General features: G+C 30.4%; 1 protein-coding gene across 1 annotated transcript; it reads right to left on the bottom strand.

The window, feature by feature from the left end:
• LOC145849759 (structural maintenance of chromosomes flexible hinge domain-containing protein 1-like) lies at window positions 1–27703 on the bottom strand. The gene is made up of 46 exons (XM_082954807.1): window positions 27578–27703; window positions 27273–27351; window positions 26757–26921; window positions 26347–26429; window positions 26033–26166; window positions 25347–25554; window positions 24921–25040; window positions 24239–24402; window positions 23129–23222; window positions 22637–22794; window positions 22355–22410; window positions 21910–22015; window positions 21175–21286; window positions 20543–20704; window positions 18984–19103; window positions 18510–18623; window positions 17835–18024; window positions 17214–17320; window positions 16749–16833; window positions 16359–16397; window positions 15096–15234; window positions 14400–14534; window positions 13942–14044; window positions 13586–13715; window positions 13217–13326; window positions 12616–12792; window positions 12286–12385; window positions 11836–11951; window positions 11375–11526; window positions 10932–11136; window positions 10531–10713; window positions 9339–9559; window positions 8787–8941; window positions 8401–8507; window positions 7948–8113; window positions 7543–7652; window positions 7061–7285; window positions 6741–6864; window positions 5923–6077; window positions 5277–5429; window positions 4906–5007; window positions 4445–4628; window positions 1800–1870; window positions 1406–1568; window positions 1004–1165; window positions 1–474 (listed from the first exon to the last, which is right to left on the bottom strand). The coding sequence occupies exons 1-46, from the start codon at window positions 27701–27703 to the stop codon at window positions 335–337; spliced, it is 6210 nt and encodes a 2069-aa protein (XP_082810933.1). The 3' UTR covers window positions 1–334.
• Window positions 27704–27767: the final 64 nt, after the last annotated feature.

Below are 27767 nucleotides of genomic sequence, written 5' to 3'. Positions count from 1 at the left end.
TTCATTAAAAGAAAGAAGCTTATTAAATGAACAATTGGTAAAAAGTACAAAAAACAAACCGGCAAAAACAATAAATAGCAAACAACTAAAGAGACAGATTCAAATAATAACCTACAAGCATTCAGTCTAATCGTGGGGAAAAAAAATTACATATAAAACAGCATTGAAAATTGAACTCTTGTTTCAACAGGCACCTTTCATATCTAGAACTATCATCTTCTTGCGCTAAAAAGAACCAAACAGGAGTCATATTAAAACACACGTACTATAAAACCAACTGTTATGCGGCCGTCACCAGCCTGGGAACTTGCATGGAGTTGTGTCTCGTTTTGTGTCACTTGTTTCTCGTGGTCCTCCTTCTCGTCTTAGACGCTGTTATGTTGTTCAGATCGAGTCCAGCTTCGACGGAAGTCCTCTTGCTCGTCTTCTTCTCAGTAGATCCGTTCTCCCGCCGCAACTCTCGCATCTTTTTCTCTGTGGTTTTTTGGAAATACACACTTTTAAATATTATAATTACTCTTTTACTACCTGTACAGTATCGTTGGAATTTCTTTTCTTTTAAGGGTACAAATTTAGTGTAACTATATATTATTAATAGAACATGCGGAGATTGTAATATTAATCAACATACTAAGTGTGTAGACGTAACATATTTCCGGGTTGCCACTTTGTTAGAAAAAATAGTATCTTTAAACGCTTTAAATAAATTTACTATCCTGAACGGACATAAAACTTTATTTATAATATGTGAAATAAAAATGATGGACTGAAGGTAGTCTGCTTCTTTTGATTTTGAAAACTGAAAACAGTTTTTGAAAATTTGACTATATAAAAACAAAAATGGTTCCAAACCATTTAACTTTTTATAATATATGAAGGTGTTAATTATGTTTTACTTTAGTTGATTAATAGTTGAAGGCTTTAAACTTCACTTGAATTGCTTTAGTCTTCAAAAACTAGTAAAAAATAAACCAGAAACATCTAGTTTTCGCTGCAATCTCACCTAACAACTGGGTCATGTCGTCGTGTAACTTCTTCTGCGCTTTGTACCCCGCAGTGTCCTGAGGATTGCACCCCTTCGATATCATGTCCTGCAGCTTCTCCTTGACTATCTCGTTCTGCGCGTTCATCTTCGACTTCTCCTCTTCGTATTGTTGCAGGAGTTCTGATAAATATTACAATTAAAATTATATTATTTTAAAATCAGTGATTTTATTGCGTCAATGAACGAAAAGATCGAATGATCAAGAATTTATGAAACCGTAGAACCCAGCGTAGTTGGAAACGTAAACTCTCATTTATGATTCAAATAAAACTAGAGAATTCAAAGGAAAAAAGATTCATTATTCAATAAATTCAAACTGAGATGCATTTTTTGCAAAAGTATCAAATTCAAATAACTCACCTATTTTGAGTTTAAGCTTTTTAATATGAGACGACTCAGGCTGACCGAAAACGCATCTCAGCTTATCTGGAAGCTGATTTTGTTTTCCTCCGAATTTTCCTGACGATTTGATCCGATGGCCGTCTAGTGTTAAGATTGTCGGACAAACCGCGTATTTGATTACCTTGATAATTAAATTATAGTTTGTTATAAAACGCTTGAAAAAACCTTTTTGAGTTTTTAAAATATGCATTTTTAAATCGGAAATATTAACTCAAATTATTAAAAAATTGACATTAGATTTTTTTTTGATTTTAAGTGAAACAGTGATGATCATTTAAGAAAATAAAACTATTAAGATGTGTGTTATGTGCAACTTTGTAGCATTTGTAAAATTATAACAATAGCTACTTACCTGTTTTCTGTATTCGTTAGCGCTGTCCAAATCCCTGCAGATGACTGTGTCTCCCAAGAACATCTTGAATACTAAAAAATATGCATAATATTTTTAATTAGTAACTTGAATAACATAGTGTAAAGTTTTATTCTCCATTTACTATCAACATAGTTAGGGTATTTGCGCAGAGTATTCAAAATTTTTGCTAATTTTTTTAAGTTTTTGTTTTTCTTTAATTAACGTGTACATTTTCATCTGAGTTAAAATAATAATCTTTATACTAACAATCTTTGAAATATATTAATATAAATTTAGTTTATTGCTACTCTTTTTAACATTAATATTTTCACATTTAGTGATATAACTTTACAATTAATTTCCAAACACTACGTTAAATTAGTATTATAAAAACTCTTTAACAATATGGACGATGTTATTTGATTATTATTATCGTCCTCAAGTTTTCTACCATGATTTTTGTTGTATGAGTCGTGAATTTTCAAATCAATGATTAATGATAAAATTATTTTGAACCATTTCATCACAATAAAAAAAAGACTGTTAAAACAACTATTGTATATCAAGTTACTAAAATTCAACTGCCATACGTGAACATTTTTAATACTGTAGTATTTTCAATAAAATAAATTTTAATAAAGAATTCCACTACCAATCCAAATTAACTGTTTCGAAGGAAGTTAAAATATTTTTGCAATATTTCTACAAACGGATGTTTTCGGTAAAACTGTATTTTTTTTGTTTCTTTTTTTTTATATTATTCAAGTTAGAATACATCGGTCAGGCGACGAAATTGTAGAAGATAAAATACTATTTCTTGCAAATTGCGCAAAACTCTATGATAACAATATTTATCTGCTTTCATAAGGTTACAGTTATTCAAAGTTTTTTTGAATACTTCAATTCTTCTATGCTATGATGACCAATGGTTAGTTTTAAATTTTCACTAACTCGGCTTTTAACTTGCAGTTTTTATATTTAGTATCACAAATATCTTTAATCATGTAAATTAAAGTTTTAAAGAGTTTATTTTTGTTAAACTTTTCGTTTTTTTCGTTATAGTTTTTGAAAATTTACCAAAACTTTTTATTTTATTGTTGTAATTAGAAACTTAGTAACAAAACCAACAATAAAAGCATTTATATAGTTTTTCTATTGTTTTTTAAATCGAAAAACAAGCTGTTGAAGAAAACTTTTGTAGCGTATGTATTTTCGACCTTTTAAAAAAAATCAAATTTATGACCTTTAGTTATTATTATCTTATTATGTATAACTGCATAAGACTTTAAAACTTTTTTTACTAAATTTTTTTGATTTTGATTTGATTAAAATTTCATCAAAACTTTTTTATTATTATTGTAATTAAAAACTGAGTAACAAAACCAACAATAAAACTATAAGATACACTTGTATATTTTTTTATCGTTTTTTGAATCGAAATACAAGCTGTTAAAGAAAACCTTTGTAGCGCATATACTATCGAACATTTTAATACTAAATCAAGTTTATGACCTCTAGCTATCATTGTGTGCAGTAATCAATTACTTTGGGAATAACTTTGTGGTTACTGTGTCATGATTGTTTTATTCCGCAAAATTGAAGAAAAATAAATTAACATTTTTCTTTTGAACTGCATATCATGTTTTTTTTTTTACATTTTAAAACTGAAATACTTTTGTTAATTTTACATTATTGTTATTATAAAATATTGATGTATTTTAAAAGTATGGAAAACTTATTCTTGTTGTAACGCTTTAGACTAAAAAAAATATTTGAGAAACAACATAACTAATAATATTTTATAGATTTTTTTTCGATTGTTTAACCTCATATTTGTAGAAATCAGTAATTGTTTGAAGGTAAGTTTACTTTATCTTTGTCACTTTAATCTAATTATCTGACTTGTTTCATTGATTTTATTAACATTTTTTCTTGCTTGCGTGTTTTTAATAAATCTTACTTATACAACTGACGCACTATATAGCTTAGCATATCAATCGTTAATTGATTTATCGAGAAAAAAATTGTATAGATTTTATCTCGTAAAAATGGTTAAAGTTTGTTGTAATACTTTTTTTCTGCTTTTTTAAGCTCCAATCCACTATGTTATTTGTAACTTAAATATTTTAATTATTAGTTTAACTCTAAAAATTTGTTTAGTCTTATCAATTTTTCTGTTTAATGTTTAAAATTTCTTTCTTCTTTTTCTCTAATGTAATAAATAATTTTATATTTTAATTTTTTCAACCTATAAGTTTTTCTTCTTAATGTTTTCGAGCCGTAAAAATCAACGTTAATAATCTTAAAAAGTTATATCCGTTTATATCACAAATGACTAGTCAATGAAGTAATTTCCTTTTCTGTGTATGATATTACTTTTTCTAGTGAAAAATTCTTAGAAAACTTTACAAAACATTTCTCTTTCTAACTCTCAAATAACAAACTATACATAATTGCCATAAGTTTCATCTTTTTCACCTATTGTAAAAATTATGTTTCATCAATTGTTATGTTTTTAATAACGTAACAATTGAGAAATTTTGTCCTAATCGGCAACTATCCTTATGACTAATGATCAGCTCCGAAGAAACTTAAAAAAAAACAAGATTTGGATAGATTAAAAATCTAACTCAAACCAAACTCACCATTCTTCATTTCTTCTTCGTAATGTTCGAACGTCAGGAAACTTCTGGCGTACTTGGGTTCGGCCCTGTGGAAATTGTTGTCCGTCCTGGGCAGCTGCTTGTCCCACAAGTCCTTCTTCTTCCTGATGTTCTCCAGCGGGATCACCATCTTGTTGTTGTGGAACTTCCGGCACACCTCCTTCGACTTTTCATTAAAATTGTAGGTGTTTAAACGTGTAAAGAAATAAATTCATTACTAACGCATTGAATAACGTCTTAAATATTACAACAGTATTTCATAATGCAAAAACAGCTTTGCTTACTCCAGTTTGCAATCTTAATTTCAATATAAAATTAAGTGAACGTTTTAAAAACTATTCAAACCAAATTAAATATGCTAAAATTAATTATATAGACAGGTTTCCGAACAAGTTTTAGATATGTGTAAATTATAAGAACACGTTCTTAATTTTCAAACAAACTTTATCTATGGTCCTAGTGACAATACAGTCCATATCTCCGGCCATGTGCCACGAAATAAGCCGGCAAGCTCGATCGTCCTCTATTTTCACCAGGTGGCAGATCTGCCAAGTAAAATTATTTAATTGGGCGAAACTGTGCAAATATACACACTTATAAGTTTTTAAAAGCTGTTGGTATAGCAGTGACGCAAGATTATCTTTGATGTCTAAATAGATCTCAGAAAAACTCATTCTTTCAAAAAACAAATTTTTATGTATCTAATGACTAAATTATTATTTATACTTATCACTATATACTTTATCTTCCTAAGCTATCTCAGTCTTTCCGAATCTAAAATATCTAAATTGATTTCAAAAACAAATCAAATCACTTTTCCGAGCACGTCTCCGTCGTTTTCGGTATAGTTCGGGGTTTCGCATTTTCTCAGCGAAACGTTGGCCACCTCAGCCAGCTCCTCCCTGGTTTCGCGTATCTCCGTGGCAACGTCCTGGGGAAAGTGGTGCATCCCCAGTTTCTCCATTATCTGAATTATACTTTTGGTGTTAGTTTCTTTACTAGTAAACTATTGTAGTTTTCAAGTATCTGAAGCCCCATAATTTATCATAAGTTCTTAATCATTGTACGAGATACAATACACTGCTTTATTGAAGATAGTATATTTAAGGTAGTAACCTATAAGTTGTATTTGGAACTAAATAAATGAAAAAAAATTAATTCAGAAAAAAATTCAGTTTTAGTACTTCAAACTTAAGTTCACATACTCATATTTCATATAACTTTTTAATTCGTTAAAAATCCGAAAATCTTGGAAGCTTTTTTTAGCATGAAACTGTTTTTTATGCTAACTTTTTAAAACTTTTTTGACTATTCAGATTATTATTTAGCAAAAAAATCTTCGAACCTGGTTTTTCATATACATATTTTAATTTAATTTTGCTGATCTTAATTTGTTAACCGAGCCCTGATGAAGCTAATATAAACCTTAAGGTATCAAAATTTTTGAAATAATGTAAAACCTGGCTTTTCTTCTTCTTGGTTTTTCCCTTCAGCCTTTCGAACTCAGTCATCTCGTCCTTCAGTCTGCCGTGGTTCGTCCTGAACGACAGGATTTTCTCCTTAAGTTCGTCCCGATCCTTCGCTATCTTCTTGATCTCCGCCTGCTTTTCCGCATCTGTGGGAGGTTTGATAACATTAAATTCCAATAAATGGGACCATTTTAAATTCTAATCAATAAATGATACCATTTTATTTAAATGGTCCGCTTGCATCTCCGCGGGTTCAATGTTTTATTTAAAGCTTCTCCGCGTCTACAGGAATCAGATACATACATAAAATTTAAGGAAAATATATATACACATGATATAAGTTTGTTAGGGTAAATTTTAAAGAGCAATTAAGCAACACTTCTACTTGACAGCAAAATAAAACATAATGTTAGTTATATTAAAAACTTTGAACGAAAAATAAAGAAGCTCCTCCGCGTCTAGAAATAAGGTATAATTTTAATTATTTTTATCGATAGACTGTTTAAATTTGTGTGAAAATAATTTTAAAGAGCTAACGAATAAAACGTTTCTACTTGACAAAAAAACTATAAAACTAATTTTACTGATAATTCTTAACAAAAATGAAGAATCAACGAGAACGTAGTAATAAAATACCTTAATGTTAAGGTTAAATGAAACGTTGAAAAATCGAAACGGAGCTTGGTATGGTTTTAAAACAAATTTCGACCAACCAACCGTCTACGTTTATAATAAGCTTTATTTTTAAAAAATCAGTAGAACATTCTCTCAAAAATTTAAATGTTTTTAATATAGACTAAAAAACAAACCATTAAAGAATCTGAATTCAACGCTGTATGGTTTAACGTTATACTGAGGGCAGTTGTTTAGCGAGAACATCAGTTGAAACTGCATTCCGTCGGGACTCGACTGGTTCGCTTGCATAACCAAGGTCTGTTGGTTAACATGTTAAAATTTGATTATAGTTTGACTAAAAACACATTTTAAGAGAGTTAACCGTTTTATTAATTTCAATACATACAAAGTGGATCTGCAAACGCATAAACATTTTTTTTAATTTAACAAATAAAACAGCTGTGCATAAGATATTTTCAAATAATTTATTTTTAATTCAAAATAATTAACAAACCTGAGGATCGGACAGTCCGTTCGAACGCATCGGAAACTCAATTTCTTGCCCGTCGACCCCGTCGAACTTGGGCAGGAAATCAAACTCTTTTGTCAAGTCGATGCTGTCCCCGTTCCGCTTGTTCTCCTGGTCTTGTTCCTCGGACGGCATTATCTGCACGCCCACCACGGCTTCTATCTCGTTGCCGTTTTCGTCTCTCAATTCTGTAGTGTTTTCGTGGAAGTCCTGTTGGAATTTGCGAGTTAGTTATTTAAATTTTTTGTGATAAATCTGATACTTTTACTGCAATGAGTCCTGTTAGAATTTGTTTGTTGCGGTAAATCTGATACATTTATGGCTATGATTAAAAATACAGGGGCATCAAGTTTTTCCTTTGGAGAATTTTTAGGTGCTCAAACGAAGAGTCAGAAAACAGAAACTAATTGTATATGTACCTAATAAAAAAGAAGTTTTCGTTTATTTTAACTATGATTCAAACTAACGGTGACTTTTATGGTCAGATCTTTGACGATCGTGCGAAGATCGACGTCTTCGGAATTCGAAACCGTCAGAGTTCCCGGTTTGACTGCTGGATGCAGAGAGTACGGTTTGTCTGTGATATCATAACATAAATTTTTATATATAGTACTACATATACTTATATATAAATTTAACAACCATCACTTTGGTTTTTAATTAAACCTGTTACGATCTATCAAGCCTTTGAAAGTTTTATTTTTAAATTTGGTAAACAAAAAAACCTTGACAAGATCGATTTTAATTAAAACCTCACGAATTTAGCACAAAGAAAAATAAGCAAAACTGAAAACTGTAAAAACCTAGAAAAAAACTTTTATGTGCCAGCTAACTGACAAAATTAAATAAACACTACTTAAATCAAAACTCACCGGGAATGAGTTTGAAGTGGATGTACTTGCTCAGAAGATCGGGTGTTCTCTGGTTGTACTTGCTCAGCATGCAGAACACAGCAGTGTAACTACCCGCTGTTGTCGGTGCGATGAAATCGTTGAAGTTGACCAGACCGTTGTCGCATTCCTTCACGTGTTTCGTTGTCTGTTCGAGTGTTGGTTAAAATAAGGCACTAATTGTATACCTTTTGAAATTTTGCTACTTGCTGACAGAAGTTATTTATAACGTTTAAATTTCTAAGACATTTAAATTTAGAAAAGTTCTACTTTGATTCTTAAACTATGTTTTGAAACCAAACCTTTGCATTAATATATTTAAATTGTTTTGTGTAATTTATTTTTTAGTAATTTAAAGTTTTGTTGATAGTTACTGATTTTCATGCTATTTTTTTACTGTTAATAGATCTAATTTGAGTAACAACTATAACATACTTTCTTTTGTTTATAATTTTCGTCATCACCAGGCCAAAGCCACATAGCAACGAAGGTCTTGTTGTTGACGCGGGTGTCTTCGTCGCTTAGCAACGATACTTCTATACCTGCGAGTTTTAATGTTGAGAATATTGTAAAATTATATCTAGTTCTGATAATAGTATATAACTCAAGTCTGTGGAGCTTTTATAATCATTTTACAGCCTATACCTGTAAATTTTAATGTTAAAAACATTTCATATGATAATATAAATTGTAAGGGTTTACAATATAAATTTGTGGGCAATCTATAATTATCATATAGCCCATTTAACTAAGAATCGTAACATTGACCAAAAATTGTTAAAAATAAAATGTTTTGCAGTTTGAAAAAGTTTAATTCAAACCTTCCAGTTCTTTCCTGACGACGTACTGGTCATTGTTGGTCGTGACGACAATTTTAGTGGCAATGCTGCAGTTCGGATTGACAATAACCGGAAGATCGTCGCCCGCTATGGTTTGTCGGTCGTACAATGCGTTCGGATATATCTTGTATCTTCCGCTGTGTTGATAATATTTATTAGTTGAAAAATTAAATAGTAAGCTTTTAATTTAAGTATGTGTGTATCGGTTAAAAATAGGCAAAATAAGATTACTGAATAAACTCTTTAACTTTGCATGATTTAAAGAAGCTCTTCTGAATTGACAAAAAAAGAGGTAAAGTAATATTTATTAGTAAAAACAACAGTAGTCATGTAAAATTATCAGCAAGTACAAATATATTACAAAAAATATGTTGCATATGTAGTTGGGTTAAACAGATGATAGGTACCGAATTAAAAATAAATTGTTATACAGTTTTAATCATAGATAAAGTAAACATATTTAAACAAAACAAACCATTTAGATACCTCAAAATAAACATTAAATTACTAACTACAAAGTTTATTCAAACAAACCATTTAGCGGAAACGGTGAACAGCTGAAACGTCGCCACCCCGTTGCCATCGGTTTTGGTTTCCATGGCAGCCGGGGTGAGCTTCAGCATGGGGTCTGTCCCCAACCTGACGGTGACCCCCTTGTTCATGCAGGGGTTTCCCCACGCGTCGTACAGCTGAATTCTGATTGGCTCGGTCATCCTGCGTCCCGATTCGATGGTGAGGAATTCGTCGCCCGGTGTCTGATTGGCAGATTTATTATAAATATTTAATTTATATAATTTGTTTAATTTTAGTTTAATATAATTATTTAACTTTCAGTTGTACATATCAATAAATTACTGCTTGGTTTTTGTTTGGTAATGGAAAATTTAACCATTGAAATAAAAGAAGTTTTAAATTTTACGTTAAATTATGTTTACTGAGCTGATCTGAAGTCAAACCGTTTTTATATGATTTCAAAATTGTTGACCAGTTAATACTTTCAACATCATAATAAAACATAAATTTTATTTACATTTTCTAATTTAAACAAAAGATTGACTATTTGAAGTAAAAAGAAAAATACTAGGTTTAAATGGGTTTATTTTTACAAGATTACTACTTTTGTTACTTTAATAATTCATGTTTCTTTGTTGTGTGTTAGTTTAAGCTAGGTAAGCTTTTAAGACAATTTTACGATTACTTCGTAAGCAGTATTAAGCGTAAATTAATCTACGCACGCATTGACGAATATCTAATCGATTTCATTGAGATAGAAAGAGAAAAAGCAACGATTGTGACGTAATAATGCGTTCAGCCAATTGAGCTTATTGTAGATTTGTTCAGCTAATTCAGCAACAATCGTTTGGTATTGAGCGTTTTCACGAATTTTCAGCATCAAAGTTAATGATTAATCACTTGATATCTTTCCAATTTATCATTTGTAACATTGTGTAAATATTTACTTTGCATTTAAAATATCCTACTTATTTTTTGTAATTTTAAGAAGCTAAAACAGTCTACCTGTTTATAAACGTCAATTTAATTACTAAATTATTTAAACAAAGAAGATTAATCAAAAAAAAAACATATCTAACTTATATTTAATTACAAAAAAAAGTTTTATAAGCTTTAGTTTAACTTAACTCATTTTATACTATGATTGATTTGTTATTTTATATACACATTTTTTTGTACTCTAACTAATTATTCTACTTTAATTTTTTTATACCTGCCCATTGTCGTTCCACCCGATGACCCTGACGCTGCAGGGTTGCCCACTAGCCAGTTTCACGGTGAACTTGTCGACCAGATTGTCCCTGCCGCCCACGAACGGGTAGCAAGCTTCCATCTGCACGTTTCCAACTTCGCCTTGCAGGAACGCCAACCCTTTGAACGTGATCTTGCCGTCCTTCTGTTGGTAGATATATAAATATACGTTTATTTATATAGTTTTATCAAGTTAAACAAAAAAGTAGAAATAAGTATTTTTGTAACATCAGGCTTGTAAAAGTCATAACCTTTTCCTATATTAATAGAAACAATATTTTTCTGTTAAATGCTCTCAACTAAACTTAAGTTTGAATATAAACACACAAAACTTTTTGGCAATTATTAGAGAAAAAAACCAACACTCAAAGACTTCCTCATGCCGCTGTAGTCGATTCCCTCTCTTCCCTCCAGTATGACCGCTTGCATGTCCACCTCGCACGCCCTCACCTGGTTGCCATGGCGATCCTGCAGCTCCACGCTGATTGGTTCCCAGCACACCTGGCCCAGCTCGCACTGCTTGATGCCGTGGTGGACCTTGATGGCCGCCAGCGGACCGGCTGTGGGTCTGTGATATGGAAATTAATAATTAATTGTTTAATATATAATAATAAAACTTTATTTTATATCAGAGATCGAGCTTAAATGAAAAAAAAATATCTGAAAGTAACTTTTTTTAAGTTAGTTCAAATTTTTTGGGTGAATTTTATTTTTCAATAAGTTCTCATAATTTCAATTAATTCATGTTTTCAAAAAACAATATTTGATAACTTTTACTTAATACATAAAAACATTAAAAGACCAACTTGACGTCAAAGTTGAAATTGATAGCCTTGTTGGTTCCGTGCAAGGAAACCTGGCAGTGCTTCACTTCGGAGACCTGCTTCGGAACTTTCACGTCGGGTAGTTTCCCCTGTCTGAACAACTCCATGTTTTGGTTTCCCGCGCTCCAGTTAACCTGTGAATTCAACCAAGATTGTTTTCAATCAAACCAAACAAACACTGTTAACTTTATAAGAAAACTTTCAGCTCTCAAATGAAATACTTTTTAAACTGAGTATTATGTTAACCGATCTACACTAGCATTCATAGCTTGCTATAAAACAATTTGAAATTCAATTTAATTTAGTCTTTTTAAACAGTTTACAACTGAATCATTGACGTAAAATCACAACAATTAATAATAGCAAGTAGCTGCAGTCATTTACACTTCTATACAAAAAAGTTTAAAACTATACAATTAAATTTTAACAATATAAGTACAAACGTTCAAGGAATTGCCGATTTTCTTTCCGCAGGGAAGTTCTCTTTTACCCTCGTCGATTCCGATAACTCGAAGTCCCGATAACATGCTACCAGCTGGACATTTGATGGTCCCACCGTCTGTTATGGTATAGGTTTAAATGCTTTGGTGAGAAAGAGTTGGAATGCTTTTTATTTGGTTTACGTGTTTAAACTTCAACACATATGAAAACTAGTGCTTTTCATATGTAGTCGCATAAGTTAAAATAATTGTGTTAAAAAAGTCAGCATGCAGTTTACTCTTTCTTTTTTGTATTTAAGTTTGAACATCCATTTAGGCAGTAAAACAAACTGATTAATTTCCTATTGATTGAGCTTGACTTAGAAAGTGATCAAATTTTAAAGTCTAACAAACAAACGATTCAGCAGGTCAATTGCTTTAACATGGAAATAATGTTAAAAATTGTGTACAAACTTTTAATGGAAACTTCTTTGCCATCTCTGTTGTGTTTGACTACAATGTGCTGGACCCTGGAGCTTGCTTCAAATTTCAAGTTCAGATACAGAAACTTGATCTGAAAAAAATATTTATCGGACTTGAATATTTACTGGGGTGAGATATAAAAAATGTTGTCAGACTGGTCTGACTCAATGTAAATAAAACAAATCACAAATGTTAACAAAAACACTTTTTAAGTTTACATGCACTTCATATACTCCTATAACAACCTCAGAGAAAATCTATACTTTTAATTGCATGTTAGCATAACAAAGTATACATAACTTCTCACAAAACTCAACAAACCTGATTGTTGTCTTCGATGTAGACCCTCCCCTTCAATTCCTTGCTGCTCCCCTTGCCACTTCCCTCTTCCTTGTCTTTCTTCTTCTTCAATTTCATCCGCAAGGTGCCGCTGCCGCCGCTCTCGCTGAAATCGCAGTTTTCTCCGTCCACCGACCACCTGTAGTAGTCCGTCGTGAACTGAAAATTTTGTTAGTTATTCGTTTTTGTTACAGTACTTGATATTTTTTTAAATTGATCAGTGAAAGGTTCCCAAGGTACGAAAAAGTACTTTTTACACTATTCTGTTTGAATAAGAATAAGATTATCAATTGACAATCTCTAGAAAATCTTAGCAGTAAAACATTGTTTTGTTTTGATAATCTGTTGCTTAAAACCTTGTTAGTATTATAGTCTTAGTTTTAAACCGAACATTTGCTGTTCTCAAACTCACATCTTTACAAGGAGATTAAATGATGTTTGGTTCAAAAATGTTATAAATTTATCTTTCAAAAAATTAAACATAACAGACATCGTAACTATTCGTTAAAAAAATGACATCTACTGGTGTAAGTTTAAGGTGATTAATTGTTGCAAAAATTTATGTTTTGTATAAACAACCAACATCGCACGTAGCTTCGAGGTTATCCCTGTGAGTAACGTTGTTGTAGCAGTCCAGCAAACAGAGCTTCATTTCCAATAATCTGTTGTACTCAAGTTTGTTGGAAACCTCGCCTGAAGAATTAAACTATTAATTTTCATTTGTTGTATGTATTAAATTTTCAAATAAAATTAAAACTCTTACGGTTGTGTTATATGAAATATATTCTTAACATCAAACAAAACAAACTCAACATTAATCAGACATTGTTGCTGTAGCAGTCAAAATGATCAACTATTTTAAAAACATGTTTTAATTCATTCAACGTATGTTTATCGTAAGACTGTTCGAGTTTTGCAGTGATTTTTATTTTTAATTTGTTTTAATACTTACCAGTTTGCACTTTATTGAAGGTTCTCGCGTTCATGGCCAGCAATCCAATCTTCGTAGGCTCGCCGGGCATTATTCTCGTGGCGATTGTTTGCGCGTCCAAGTTCGCTATAGCTACTTTCAAGTTGAAATTCTGAAAAAATATCATTCAAGTTTCAAAAATCAATATATGACACAAAAAAAATTTAAATAAAAATCTTTTTTTTTTGTCATTAAGTGTGTACAAATGTTAGAATAAACAAGTGTAAAATCAAACACGTAGGGTAATTGATAGCCTAAAAAAGAAAAATGTTCCCGTTTATGTATCCCGTTTATTCGAAAAGGTAAACATGGAAATTTAATAAAAAACAAGTACTGACAGTTCCAAAGATGCTATGCGTTTCTCCCTTTGCAACGAGGCCCTTTATGACGATCGAGGAAGACCTTACATCAACGTCGTCTGTGTTCTCGAATTCCAATTTTCTGTTCATATAATTCTCTTGATCAGACCTAATTGTATTGAGAAACAAGAAGAAAAGAAAGCATTGTTAGGTTGGCTGGAACATTTTGTAACTTGGTTTGATCAAATTTAAATAAAAGCAATACAAACGTTTGTTACAAAGATGAATTTTGTTTAAAACTAGTTGTATTGGTAATTATTAAACAATTGGTTTTTTGAATGATTAAAAACTACTAATATGTGGTTTTATTTCTTTTGCTTGGTTATAAAAAGAAAAAAGTTCATATTTAGATTACTAACTTAATTTGATACTAAAAAAATGTTAATCGAATAGTTTAGTTACAAATAAAAAACAATTAGAATTGAAAAAAGTATTACTTTGCGGAAATTTTAGGTTTTATTTTCCTCCACTCGCTCGGTATCCTGGCGGGCTGCCCGTTGCTGGCGATCATGTTCAACCTCAGGTCGAACGGAGTTCCCATCCTCAGGTTGGACAGCATTCCGAACGTGAACCTGGTCGGAAATAGTTGGCTGCATAACGAGAGGTACAAAAAGTATGAAGTAATAATTTGTTAGTTTAAAGGTTTCCAAACTAAAACCACCATATCAGGCACTTTTAGATTAGTTTTCTGGGTCAAATAGAATTAAAATTTATCAGTGGTGTATGTACAAAAAATATCACCAAGTTGTGTAGATTATAGTTTGTTGGTAAACAACTTGCCAAACTAGGACTACCGAGATGCATCATGCAAATTTGTACTTTTTGCACAAGCGATACAAAAAGTTGGCTTTGAAATAAAATTTTGTTAGTAAAAAAGTTGCTGAACCACCAAGGTGTATCAATTTTAGGTGGCTTTTCGAGGTTGCATTGAATAAATGGCTCTAAGTGAAAATTTCAATAATTTCAAACTTCACTCAACCTTTAATACAGTAGATATCGAAATATTCAAAATACTCACACAAACCTATGAGGGTCATCACCAAGAGTGTCAATTGAGAACTTGATAAAAATATTTAAAAAAACATAAGTCTTCAGAATAATCATTACATCTGAAAAATAAAAAATACACAAACTTATGAGGGTCATCACCAGGAGCATCAATGGAGAACTTGATAACGAGTTTAGGAAGTTGAGTTTCTTCCAATTGTTCGTTGCCGTCTTCCCTTGTTACTTGCAACACGATCTCGTAATTACCCGGGTCCCTCGCTGCGTCTGTGATTGGATAATCGTTTAGTGATGATTTGTAAATAACTTGTAAGTTTTATAACGTAGTTAATGAAACATTTTAAAAGTATATATATATATTAAAACTGTTCAGTGATGAACTGTTTGTTGCACCAAGTTGGTTACAACCACAGCTAGAGAGAACTTCGGGAATTATAAAACATTTCTGTTTACAATTTCACAAATTTATAATAAGATTTTTGAAACTTGTGTAACTTATTTTAGTTAAGGTTGCTGAAAATAACTTGTACTTTGTAAAGCTTACTGACTAGCAACACAATTTACAATAAAACTTCACATTTCTACGATTTACAAAATTCATTTAAACTTAACAATGTATACTTTACAAAAAATAATAATAACTTTAATAACTATAAAAAATAGTTAACATTTAATAAAGTATATTTTTACAAAAGTTAGAGTATATTTGTATAGTAGTTTAAATAAACACTTGTTTAAATTTTATTTACATTTTATTTCCACATCACTTTTTATAACGTACAAATATTTGATTTAACAACATGTTGAGAAAACAACAAGTAATAAATTTTAGACTAATAAAAGTCATAGAAAAAAATAAACCATTTATAAATAAATTTTACAATAAATCTGTAATTATGTTAATATAAATTTATCTCTCAAGCAAGGTGTTGATCAAATGTAATTTAAAGTGAGTTTTGAAAACATGCAAACATTTTATTTAAAAAATTTTACACTGTTGACACCATACAATAAATTTCAAGATTATAAGAAATTTGTTTTAAAATACCACGTTTAGTTTGTTTTGCACTGAAGTTTTCAGAACTCAGTAAAATAAAGATTTTAAAATATATAACAAAGGACTGTATAACTTTGAAAGAATAATTTTACAATTATTTGTATAATTTTGAACAGTTTACTTTTTTTCTTATGAAAACCAATCTCAAATATTAACAAGCACTTGAGTAGAATAAAACGTTTTTTTTTTGTAAGCTGTTTTTTTTGAACAGTTTGTCCAACTGTTTAATTACTTGAAACCAATTATTGTGAAAATTTAATGTGTCTTTGCTCAAAAGCAACGATCGTACAAGCATTTTTACAACAGTTTCCTTTACAGAAAGCTTAAAACAAACCGTTCCTTTTGAAGAAGTAACCGCCACCTTTGTCTTTTGCTGTTAAACGTTTCAAGATACACGTTGAATTTACTTATTTTTTACACAGGATTGAGAAACTTACCTTTTTATTTTAAATTAGAAGCTATAAAATAATTTATAACTAAAACTTATGCACTGCAATAATATACATGTTTTTTGAACAGTCGTGGTTTTTGATTATACTCTACATGTTAACCATTAACAGCAATAATACAAGCTTTAGAAGCTCGTAAAAACATATTGGTAACATTGAAGCTTTGGGGAAAAAATTTACAGCGTAAGACTATTTTTTTTGGAGGGTCGTAGTTTTTGAGTAGTATACAACATAAGACTATTTTTGAATCAACTAATTTGCAAATAACAACAAACCGTTTCTTTTAAAATAGAAGTCGTATGATTTTCCCTTTCCACACTCGTAACTTGTTATCACATTTCTCTTTCCCTTATCATTTATCTGCACAAAAAATAAATATTAAAGAATACTGACATATACATATATATATATATATGTATTTAAACTTGGAAGTTGTAAATAACACTTCTCCTTTTATTATTCACTAATTTATACAATACTAATAATATTTACACAATGAATAAAACTAAGTATGTACCTTACCAATCTGTTCATATAACAAAAAACAATATTAAACAAGTTAGTGTATAAACCTAACTATTTTCTTTAACCAGGAAATATCGAGCAAATAGTTAACAAATATAAACACGCCTTTCGCTAACCTGCACCATAGAGTATTAACAAAATTAATCAAACACCAGAAAATTTTCAAACTCACCTACCCACACAGTACAAATAATATTAAAAACATGAAAAAATACCTGCACTAGTTCCTGCTTGACTTTCAGCTTCTTCTTACCGATCGCCGCGCCAGGCAGCTTGTCTACCGGTTGGTTTAATCTGTTCAGGATCTTGATGTGCATCGCTCCTGTTGGTTAATTTAATTGGTTAAGAAATAATATCGATTTGAACTTTTGATTGGTCGTTGCTAATAACATTGCTATTGTTGAGTTCATAAACTTGTTTGAAAACTTCGTTAGTTAGAAATTTTTGGGAAGCATTACTTACAAAACGATTTTTTTGTAATTCTTAAAACCTCTGTGTAATTTAAATATTGAGATTGAAACAAAATTGAACAGAGTAATCTATCCGCAGGGGAATTGCAAATTAATAATTTATTATTTTAGAGAGAAACAATATAATTGTTTTTCACTAAAATAATAAATTATTAACCTCCGTGTTCACAACACATTTGGCAATCAGGTGTAACAAATGTTCAACTGTAATTCAACAAGCTAAGAAAACACTTCAAAAAAAAACTTTCGACAAAGCAGTTTCACTTTATAAACTGTTTATAAAGTGCAAAACTGACTGGGCTCCTGTGATATCTTGCCAATAAGTCTTAATAAAAAAAATTACAAAAAATAATTTTAACAACCAACCGATGTGAACGGGATCCTGGGATATCTTGCCGTCCACTATCTGGTGACCCTCGGGCCACGTGACCTTCAACCTGTGGGGCAGCCTGTCCTCCTCCTTCTTGACGTACTTGGCGATCTCCCCGCTCGAACAGTTCTTGTCGATCTTGTTCAGACTGTACAATTTCACCTGCCCGTATATGCTGGCCGGTTCCTGTGTTTGTTACGTCATAATTAATGTTTCTATAGAACACCGTTTGTGTTCTTAATAAAAGGTTAGCATGCGTTTTAAAGTCAATGTTTATATTTTGAGTTAAGTTCTTACTTTAGGTTTTATAACAAGAACGCAACACTTATTTATTGCAACACAAAATATTAAAGCTCTTTTGTCTGTTACTCATAGCTGCACAATGATTTATGCTTATTTTTCAACTGATTTAAATCACATGCTTTATAAATATAAATACTTATGTAACACATACGTTTGCACCTACTGCAAACAAAAACTTTTTTTTGAATAATGCTGACAATTGTCTCGTTGCTTTTACAATTTAAGTAAATTTGGCAAATAAATTTTACAAATAAAAACGTTACAATAATGGGGTTTATAAACAAATACTAAGTATCGGTATAATTTTGACTAATCTCCTTACAATTACAACAAAGATAAACAAAAAATATAATGTTCAATCAACAAACCTGCATGATTTCGACGAAACCCTTCGTTCCGTACCTCTCACTCTTCTCCTGGCCTTCCATGAAAAAGCTGACCACTTTTCCGATGACTATCGGGTTGGTTCGCGTCGTCCGCACCTGTTGTGACGTCATAAAAATCATGCGTCATAAATGAAACAAATACTTGAACATAGTTTGTAAGCGTTTGGATTTTCGCTTCAATGTTTTCGACAGTACAAGAAGATTTTTCAAAGAGAAAATTGATGAAACAAAACTTTTGTGTTACGCAAGTTTAATTTTCAATTGAACTTTAAATTAATTTAAAAAAAGACTGAAAAATACCTACTGAACAGCTTTAAACTTGTGTTTACTAAAACCATAGATTTGTGAAAAACAAGAAAAAAAGTTTAATCTTTGATTTATTTCAAGGTTACTTGTTAAGAACTTATTTCTATTATTTTTTATTGTAAGATTTTAATTGCTTTATTAAAATAATACCTTTTGTCCAATTTCAAACTCGTGTTTTTCGGAAACTTTTATTTTTCTGAAAAACGAACATTTAGTACTTTTTCCGTTTATTGTTCTCGTTGCTATCTTATCAAAACCCATGAACATGATCTGTACAAAAAAAGTTAATTTTATTTTATTTTGTAAATATTTTTTTGTACATTTTAATGATACGTGATTAATGAGCTGTAGTAAAAATCCGTGAATAAATTTTGTGTGAAAAAAAATTAAAAATTGTGTAGAAGTTTTTTCTATATAATTTATATCGTTAAAAACTTTTAGTTTATATAAAACGTATAAGAAATTTCTAAGTCACCATGACATTGTTACTTTATTTTTTCTTAAAACATAAAAGTTTATCATTGACTTATAAGGTTTTGTTTTTATCTGTTAAATAAGCTCAAGCTATCTATTACTTTAGAAATTCAAATGTTTGGTCACATTTGCTACAAACAAATATTTAATAGTTTAAAACATTTATCATATATTTATGTTTGTGCAAGATTAACAAACAAACTTTATACTTTATAAACAAACAAACTTTATACTTGTAACTACTTTAAATAGGCCGACTAAGTACAAATTTTGTTTACAACTCTCATTTCTAAAAAGTATAAATAACTTTGAATGATTCAGTATGTATTACTCAAGTGTGAAAAAGCTTCAAGCAAGAAAAGTGTCAACACTTCCAAACTAATTTCGCTCAAAAATATTTCTTTTGTTTCAATGAAAACAATATTTGTGTGTCTGTTTCATGGAAATACTTTTACAAATCTAGAAATCATGTGGGAACTAATTTCTTAACTAAAAAAGTTACATTTTATCGATTTGTGGGATAAAAACAGACTAGGTTTGCTTTCTAGAATAAAATCGATAAAACAGTAACGTTTTGATTGTAAAAAGTTGTAAGCAAATTTTACAGTTCTAAAACTTTAAAAGTATATATAGATTCAAACAAAATTAATGTATTTCTTATAACAAAGCACTGTGTTTTATTAATTGATTGTTGTTTGAAACATTTTATGGGAATAGATAAGCTGTTTTATACTTAGTACCAAAAAATGATTTTAATTAACTGACATCTTTAACCTCAAACGATATATTAACAGATTTTTAAACAAACTTTTCTATTTCTACAAACAAACAAAATCTTCAACTGATACTAATGTAACTCTATCAGTTTTCTACACTACACTATACTTGAATATTTTTTATAACAAAGCAGTTGTAATTATTAGAAAGTTTACCCACACTTTTATTCAAGTATTTTTTAACGGGCATGTTTGTCTTAGCGTATAACCAAACAAAATTTTAAGTAACTCAAACAAAACGCAATCTTTCAAGCACATCACGTCTGAATACAAAATTGTTTATCGTAGCGCTAATATGATATTTAACTTTCAAAACTTTTTTTTAATTTTTTTATCAATGAACTTGCTTATCGTATCTCATATACAGGGCTAATCAAACTTAGCTATTTTCAAAACCTTCAAATACTCATTAATTTATCTGAAAACAAACCTGTTTATACAAAGTACATCAAAACAAACCTGTTTATCGTAGCGTTCATTGCAAATTTTGAGCCACTCAAGAAAACTTTTTTCGATTTTGTTTGTCTTGTCCACGTCACCCATGACCTGCCTGTAGAAGTTGCCGTTCGACTCGCGGACCTTCGAGTCCAAATCAACGAAAGTCAGCTTGTTGGTGGACACCTAAGTATTGGATTGAGTACATTGTTAGTTTTATTAAGGTTCTAGTCTCAAATAAACTCATAAGTGGTTCGTTTGAATTAATTGAGTACTTTTTGTTTGATTACAATTATAAAGTTTCAATTGAAATTAAATCTGCCCTTTTGAACGTCTAAATATTGATAACAATATTTGATTAAAAAGTTTGGATAAATTGAGTACATTATTAGTAATTAGTTTTATTTAAGTTCTAGCGGCGAATAACATCGTTGAGGTTAAATGATTTATAACTGAAGCTAAATTTGAGGTTTGATAAGCTCAGATACTTTTTTTTGAACTCAATGAATACTGAAAATTAGATGATTTTAATTAATTTTGAGTGACTGACGAATAAAATCCAAACTCATTTTGTCGTCATAAATACATCATGATTCAGATTTTTCGATTAATCAACTACGTTGTGATGTCATACAAAACTCATTGTGACGTCATACCTTGAACATGTCGCTGGTGAATATGATTCCGGTTATTCTGTTGTAAACCTCCATCGTTAGGTTCTGGTACGCAGTGTGGCAGAAACGCTGTCTCGGCTTGCACCAGTCGAAACTGTACATAAAAAAAATTGGTAGTTTATAATTATTTATCATAAAAAATGTTTCATTGTTGGTTATATTTTGCCGCTTTCCATACGAGTTTTATATATATGTATATTTCCATTTAGTTATTTGAATATATGTTAAAGCATTGAAACAATTAGAAAAATTATCGAGTTTTGTAACTTTAAAAAAGTACTGACTCACACAATTAACTTTCCTTAAAAAACACTAAGACCTCTATAAGACAGGTTTTTTTTCACACTTTTTAATTATTAAGCTTTAAAAATAATCTTGATTTCAAAACTACTTTGATAAATAGAGAATGTTAAAATCAATATACATTAAAACATATTGCATTGAATCAAATAAGAAACGTTTCATGGCAAGTATAAAAGACTTGAAAGTTATAAATTTTGTACGAATCAAGATATTTCTAAAGAACAAAATTTCGAACTAACTCCAAATAAATGAACATATCAACTATTATAAACGTATCGATATGCGTATGAAATTAAATTTAATAATACACATTAAAAATACAAACGTTTCTAAGTAAGTGTATGGAATTAATCTTCCAAAGTAGCGAAATACCAAACTAAATTGTAACAAAAAAACATATCAAATAATACAAACGTATCAAGATAGGTGTATGGAATCAATCGTCCGTTCCAGAAACATTCAAATATCGATCTCGCATTTCTTGCTACCGTGGTGTTCGAATCATCTTCTTCATTACCGTCTGTTCAATTAAATTGTTGGTAAATTTCAATGTATTATTGTTTTAAATGCAATTTTAAAGTAAAGATTTTGATACGAAAGACATAACACTTTGCTAGGTACTTTGATCAAAAATTTGTACTTACTTTAAAAACGGCTAAAAAATTTTTAAAATTTTTGATATAAAATATTTTATCTTACAAGTTTTTTAGTTATATTAGATGAGATATTAAGTAGTTTTGAACACAAACATGTTTGTAAATCGATTATTAATTTTAAAAGTTTAAACGTTCTTAACAGAGTTTCTACTGCTCACTTATAAAATACAGTTAAAAATAAACATTATTTAATTAAAACTAACGGTTTACGTAGTCCAGCTGAGGGTTCGTTTCGCTGTCGTAGAGGAACGGGTGATATCTGAAAATTTTTATATAAAATTTTATAACTATTAATTTTTTTTGATAAATTTTCAATATGTTTTGTAAGGGATAAGGGTATAAAATAAATAAAATTATATTTTAAAAATTCCGACTAAGCAAATACTAAGGAAAATCCCTTTAGATTACAATCGGACCCTGGTGTACACAAATTGGAAAACTCAAGAATTGTAAACATCAAAACCACAACAAAAATAAATACTCACCTGATGATACCGTTGCACTGATGTTGCCTGTCGTGGGAAATGAACTTGAATTCAAAGTCGAACTCGCTGGACGACCTGATGTACCTCGACTGCAAATCATCGGTCACTTCCGACAACAGCTTAGACTTCGTTTCAATCCCGTGCTCCCATAAGGATACCTGTTATGATTTTATACTGTTTATATATTTTTTTATGTTATTTTCAGATAAATTGTTATAACTTTTGATTATTGATATTAATTTGGAATAGTTTTTTTCTTGCGATAGCTTCATTAAGTTTAACTAATTAGTTTTAGAGACTTTTGAAGGAACATAATAATTAATTATAATGCTTCTAAGAAGAAACAAAAAAAAGTACAAAAATCTCCAAGACTTGTTTTTATTGATTTGTCCAAAGCTGCTGTTGAAATGATATTAACAACTTGTAAATATCATCAAACCAACACAGCAAACATTAAAAATAGATATTTTACAAAAAAAATTCAGTACTAACCCTTATTTTCACGTCCAACTGATCTGGGTTCGCCCTTTTTGAAGTCAGCACGGTGTTGCCATCGCTTCCGTGTATATAGTAGTGGTATATGTGCCTGTTTGAAAATAAATTTGTTAAGTTGTTTGCTGAAATAAATACAGCTTGAGTTTTTATACTGATTGCGTTTCACACTTTAATGTGAAGTTTTACGTAAACGTTTTCCTCATAAGCATGTCAGAGTCGTTCCAAGTTTTGATGTTTTTTTTTGTGTGTAATTGTGATCAAAGTAACACAAGCAACTTGTAGATTAGTGCTGCTAATTTACAAATTGTCTGCGTTTCTTTTCCTTCCAAGTTCCAAATTCTTTTTTGATCAACAGTTGGCAGTTTTTATGACAATTTTTTGAGTGCTAACGATTTATGTTTCTACTTTTGATAACAAATTTTACATTGTCATGCAAGTTAATTTATAAATGTAGCTTTGTTTGAGCAAATATAAACGTCAATCAATCTAATGTATAAAGCTCATGGATATCTGATAATTTTAACACAGGGGGAAACATATCTTCCATAAAATTTGTTGATTTGGGAAATTCTAACTATTATCAGTTGTAAACATAAATATGATTTTTGTTTAATTTATCTGTGCAATTTAAAACGCTTGCTTTTAATCATCTATGAACAAGCAACTAATTTATTAACAAAAGTCATTCAACCAAACAACTAAAACCATTTTCTTCATTCAATCTACCAAACTAGTAAAACGTTTTTTTTTTAACTTATTGATTTGAGCGACCATTGCCAGCTGTTTCTCCAAACCAATCACGATATTTACATATAATTTTTATTAATAATCACAATCGACCAAATCCAATAAGGTCAACTGTGAACTGTTTGACCATTACTTATAAAAAATTCAATGGTTAACAAAAACTTTAAGATCTTGTAACCAACTTTTAACCACAACTTAAACTTATTGCACAGGTAATTATACATAATCATTTGAATAAACTTACGCAGGTTTCTTCACCCATTGAAAATATAAAATCGATAGATAAATATAAAAATCACCATGTTATTTGAAACTAAATAGCTTCAAATCAAATTTTCTTTTAATAACATAAAAACTAACGCGAGCTGCTTGACCCATCCCATGAAGTTGTCTTTCAAGAACTTGATGTGTTCCGGCTTGACGTCTGTGATGACGATCCTGGTGAACGACTTCATCTCGTCCTCATCTTCGATCATCATCCGCGTGAACTTCTCTTCGGGGGGAAGGTGGGAGGAGTCTTTTGTCTGTTGGGAGGAGAAAAAGTGATTAAAATCAAAAAGATGTTTTAGTAAGCTTAGGGTATGATTATTTTCCTTTGTCCGAAAAAATTAAAAAGTTTCGTCTGTTGGGTGGGAGAAAAATAGTTATAAGAAAATAAGTCAGCTTAAAGTCTGTTTAATTAAGCTTAGAGTATCAGTACTTTCATTTGTTTGGTTTAATAAGAAAAAGTTAAACCTATATTCTAATTACAAATATTGACTTATGACTTATGGGAGGATTCTTTTTGTCTGCTGGGAATGGATTTTGAGAACAGAACTTTACAATATCATATCCTCATATGTATCGTTAATCAGTCAGAACTGTTCTTTATCTCAGGAAAAAAAAAATTAAGGTGAGAAAACAAGATGTTTTGGAGTTAAGCATTTGGATTTTAATTTCTAATACAAGAGATATAGAAAACACTTTTTGCTGGATTTAAGAAAACACTGTTAAGCTTGACGAAACAGTATCTTATCTCGTTAAATTTTCAAATTAAGCTTACTTTTCTGTTAACAATGTGACCCGTGAAAATGTCTTTGTTTTCTCTTTCTTTTCTTTTGAACTCTTCTGAGCTCATTCTGAACTCGTGCACGTCTTTTGATGGGGCAATTTTCGTAATTACCTGTTTTATTATTTTTTGCTTAAGACTTTTATCAATATCAATAATAACTAGATAAATATCAAAACGTTTATCGATCTAAACACAAGCAAATTTGATTAATAAATCTTATAGTCAGGAAAATGTTGCTTATAAAAACTAACTTTAATGATAAATCGATAGGCTTATTTTAATAAAGAATATAACTTACTTTTGCCAATTTGCTGTAAGCGTACAAAACAGTTATAAAAACATTGAATAACCTAAGCGAACATAAATCTAAACAGGCATATAAACAATAAACAGTACACAATTAGAAATAACGCTAACCCTGGTGGTGTTTCCAATAAAGAAAACGGCCTGCTTGCCTCCCACGCCGAACCACGAGATGTCGCTGTTCAGGCACTTCTGCTCCGCCTTGAACTGCGCCCTCTCCCGCTCGTCCTTGTCTCCGCGGTGGCTGCTTCGGGTTTTCCCCTTCCTCGAAGACGTCTCGTACCCAGACGTCGGCTGCTCCGCCTTGATGTTCACGTGCGAGCTGAACATATTGGTACTTGTACAAAACTTTTACGTTAATAGTTGTTCATACATAATTTTTTAATGTTTATCATGTTAATTCCATTTATAGTGTACAAATTTCAGTAAATTTCCTTTTAGATTAAAAAACATTTTGAGGTTATTTTTTTAATTTGACGTATTTAAACAAAATTCGAGCAAATTTTTAATCAAATATCCTGTGAAACTGCATTTTAATTTAAAAAATTTGACAGGTATTTTTAATTAAAAACTATTGACGGTAATTTTAACATATTTTGACAGGTCTCTTTGTGATTATTTTTTGATTATTGATATTTCAAAATTTGACAGGTTTCTTTTTGACTATTGTTTTATTAGTAATATTACAAACGTGGGCATGTATCTTTTCTAGTTAATTTCTTTGTATACCAAAAACGTGAACAAACTTTGGCAGGTCTAATTTCAATTAAACACTGTTGTTATATCACAATTTAACAAACTTTGGCAGGTCTCTTTCTTCCCTGTTGAACTTGGACAGTCTGTAGATTGCCCAGTTGTTCAGTTGCTTAGCGCTCATTCCCTTTCCATTATCAAGAACTTCTATCGTGTGGTTCTTATGCTTGTCGTCGTAGTACTGTCAATTGATTGAGTGGTAAATAAGTTCGTTTTATATAGACACGAAATTCATTTGAATTCATTTAATGACTTAATGTACATGATAATGTTAAAAGCAAAAGTTTAATTTTTATCAGTTTTTCAGTAAGATCAGTCATCTTACGTGTGTACAAGTTATTTCTTTAATTTAATAACTAACCACATGGATATGAATTAATCTTTCTCCCTTGTTGTTTTTTGTAGCAGCCAACGAGTTATCTATTAACTCGGCGAAAGCGTAAGCTGAAAAATAAAATATTAAGTAAAAACACAATCATCTAGTAATTTAATTAAGAGAAACAAACTTTAAAATCAAAAAGAATAAAAGTTTTTAAAACATTGTTCAAATTTAAATTTTAATCAAGGTTTTATATATGTATATATACATATAATGTAGATATATAATATAAAACCATATAATATGTACATATATAATAGAAACAAAATACTCGACGAAATTTTTATTCCACAAAAATATCTCTTTTCGTACATAGCTAATATAAACCACTACAATAATGATTTTATCTGTACAATTTTTCATTGAACAAAATGGCTCATTTCGAAACTAACGCAGGGGGTTGATGTGTCCCTCGGATGCGTAGTACTCGTACATGCCGCTCTTGACTATGGTGTCGTAGTGGGGCACGTAGTCCACATATTCCTTCACCGGCTTGTCCAATTGCTGGTGGATGTCAGTTAATAATAACACCGTGTCTTTCTCCTTTACAAGGCGTGCTGTGAATTTTGTATAGTTAGGAGAAGCATTGGAAAAAATGTAAGAATTTGAGTTGAACATTTTTCAGATGTTTTACTAGAACGATTTACCAGTATTAATGTAATTTTCAACTTAATTATGCTTAATGTAAAAACATCTAAAAACTCTTTTTTTTTTAATTAAATTGACCAGTTACATTTCAGAACTGCATACAACTAAACTAAAATTTAGTTTCTCGCGAATAATAATGATAAACTAAACATAAAAAAAGCTTAGTGAGCACAAAAAAATGAGAAAATTTCAACTCTTGCTTTTAGGCATCCACATTATTTTTTGTTTATGGAAAACTGTCCAAGCATTTAGAAACTAACCGAAACTTTCATTGGTAATTATGTTTCTTCCCGTGGTGGCAATGACAAAGGATTGGTTTTTTTCGTCTATGTGGAAGGTCTGTAAAAAATGAACCAGGTAAAAATATAAAATTAAATATTACTATCCAAATAAAGATCCAAGGGTTTTTAACTCTTTGAGAAAGTCATCGTAGTTAAAATACTTTATTAAATATTTAACAAAATATTTATTGACCACAGGCGGTGTACAAAAGTTAACAACATAAATAATAAAGTTCACACGAAAAATACCAGATTTCACAAAAACTTTTGAATAGCAAACTAACGCTTTTCAGTTCTTTGAGGAAGTCATCGTATGTAGCATGAGGGTCTTCGCTCGAATCGTCTATGGTTATTTCCTGAGCTTCCTCGATTTTGTAGCATTCTCTTCTATCGCTCACGTATATTAACATATTTTTAATTTGTAAAAAAAAGCTGTGGGGATTGTCTGTGTTAAAAGCACTTTATAGTCATAAT

This window comes from Thalia democratica, chromosome 2 (assembly GCF_965202585.1).
Source record: "Thalia democratica chromosome 2, ktThaDemo2.hap1.1, whole genome shotgun sequence".
Lineage (NCBI taxonomy): Eukaryota > Metazoa > Chordata > Thaliacea > Salpida > Salpidae > Thalia > Thalia democratica.
This window is presented reverse-complemented; position numbering and strand designations above follow the sequence as displayed.

Bases quoted from the DNA above. Each gene is read 5' to 3' on its own strand.
- LOC145849759 (XM_082954807.1), bottom strand. From the start codon at position 27,703: ATGTTAATATACGTGAGCGATAGAAGAGAATGCTACAAAATCGAGGAA. The intron at 15,235-16,358 runs GTTTGTTTTAAG...ATCCAATCACAG, and splicing joins TTACTTCTTCAAAAGGAACG to ACGCAGCGAGGGACCCGGGT. The intron at 12,386-12,615 runs GTTTGTTGAGTT...TATTTTTTTCAG, and splicing joins ACATCGAAGACAACAATCAG to ATCAAGTTTCTGTATCTGAA.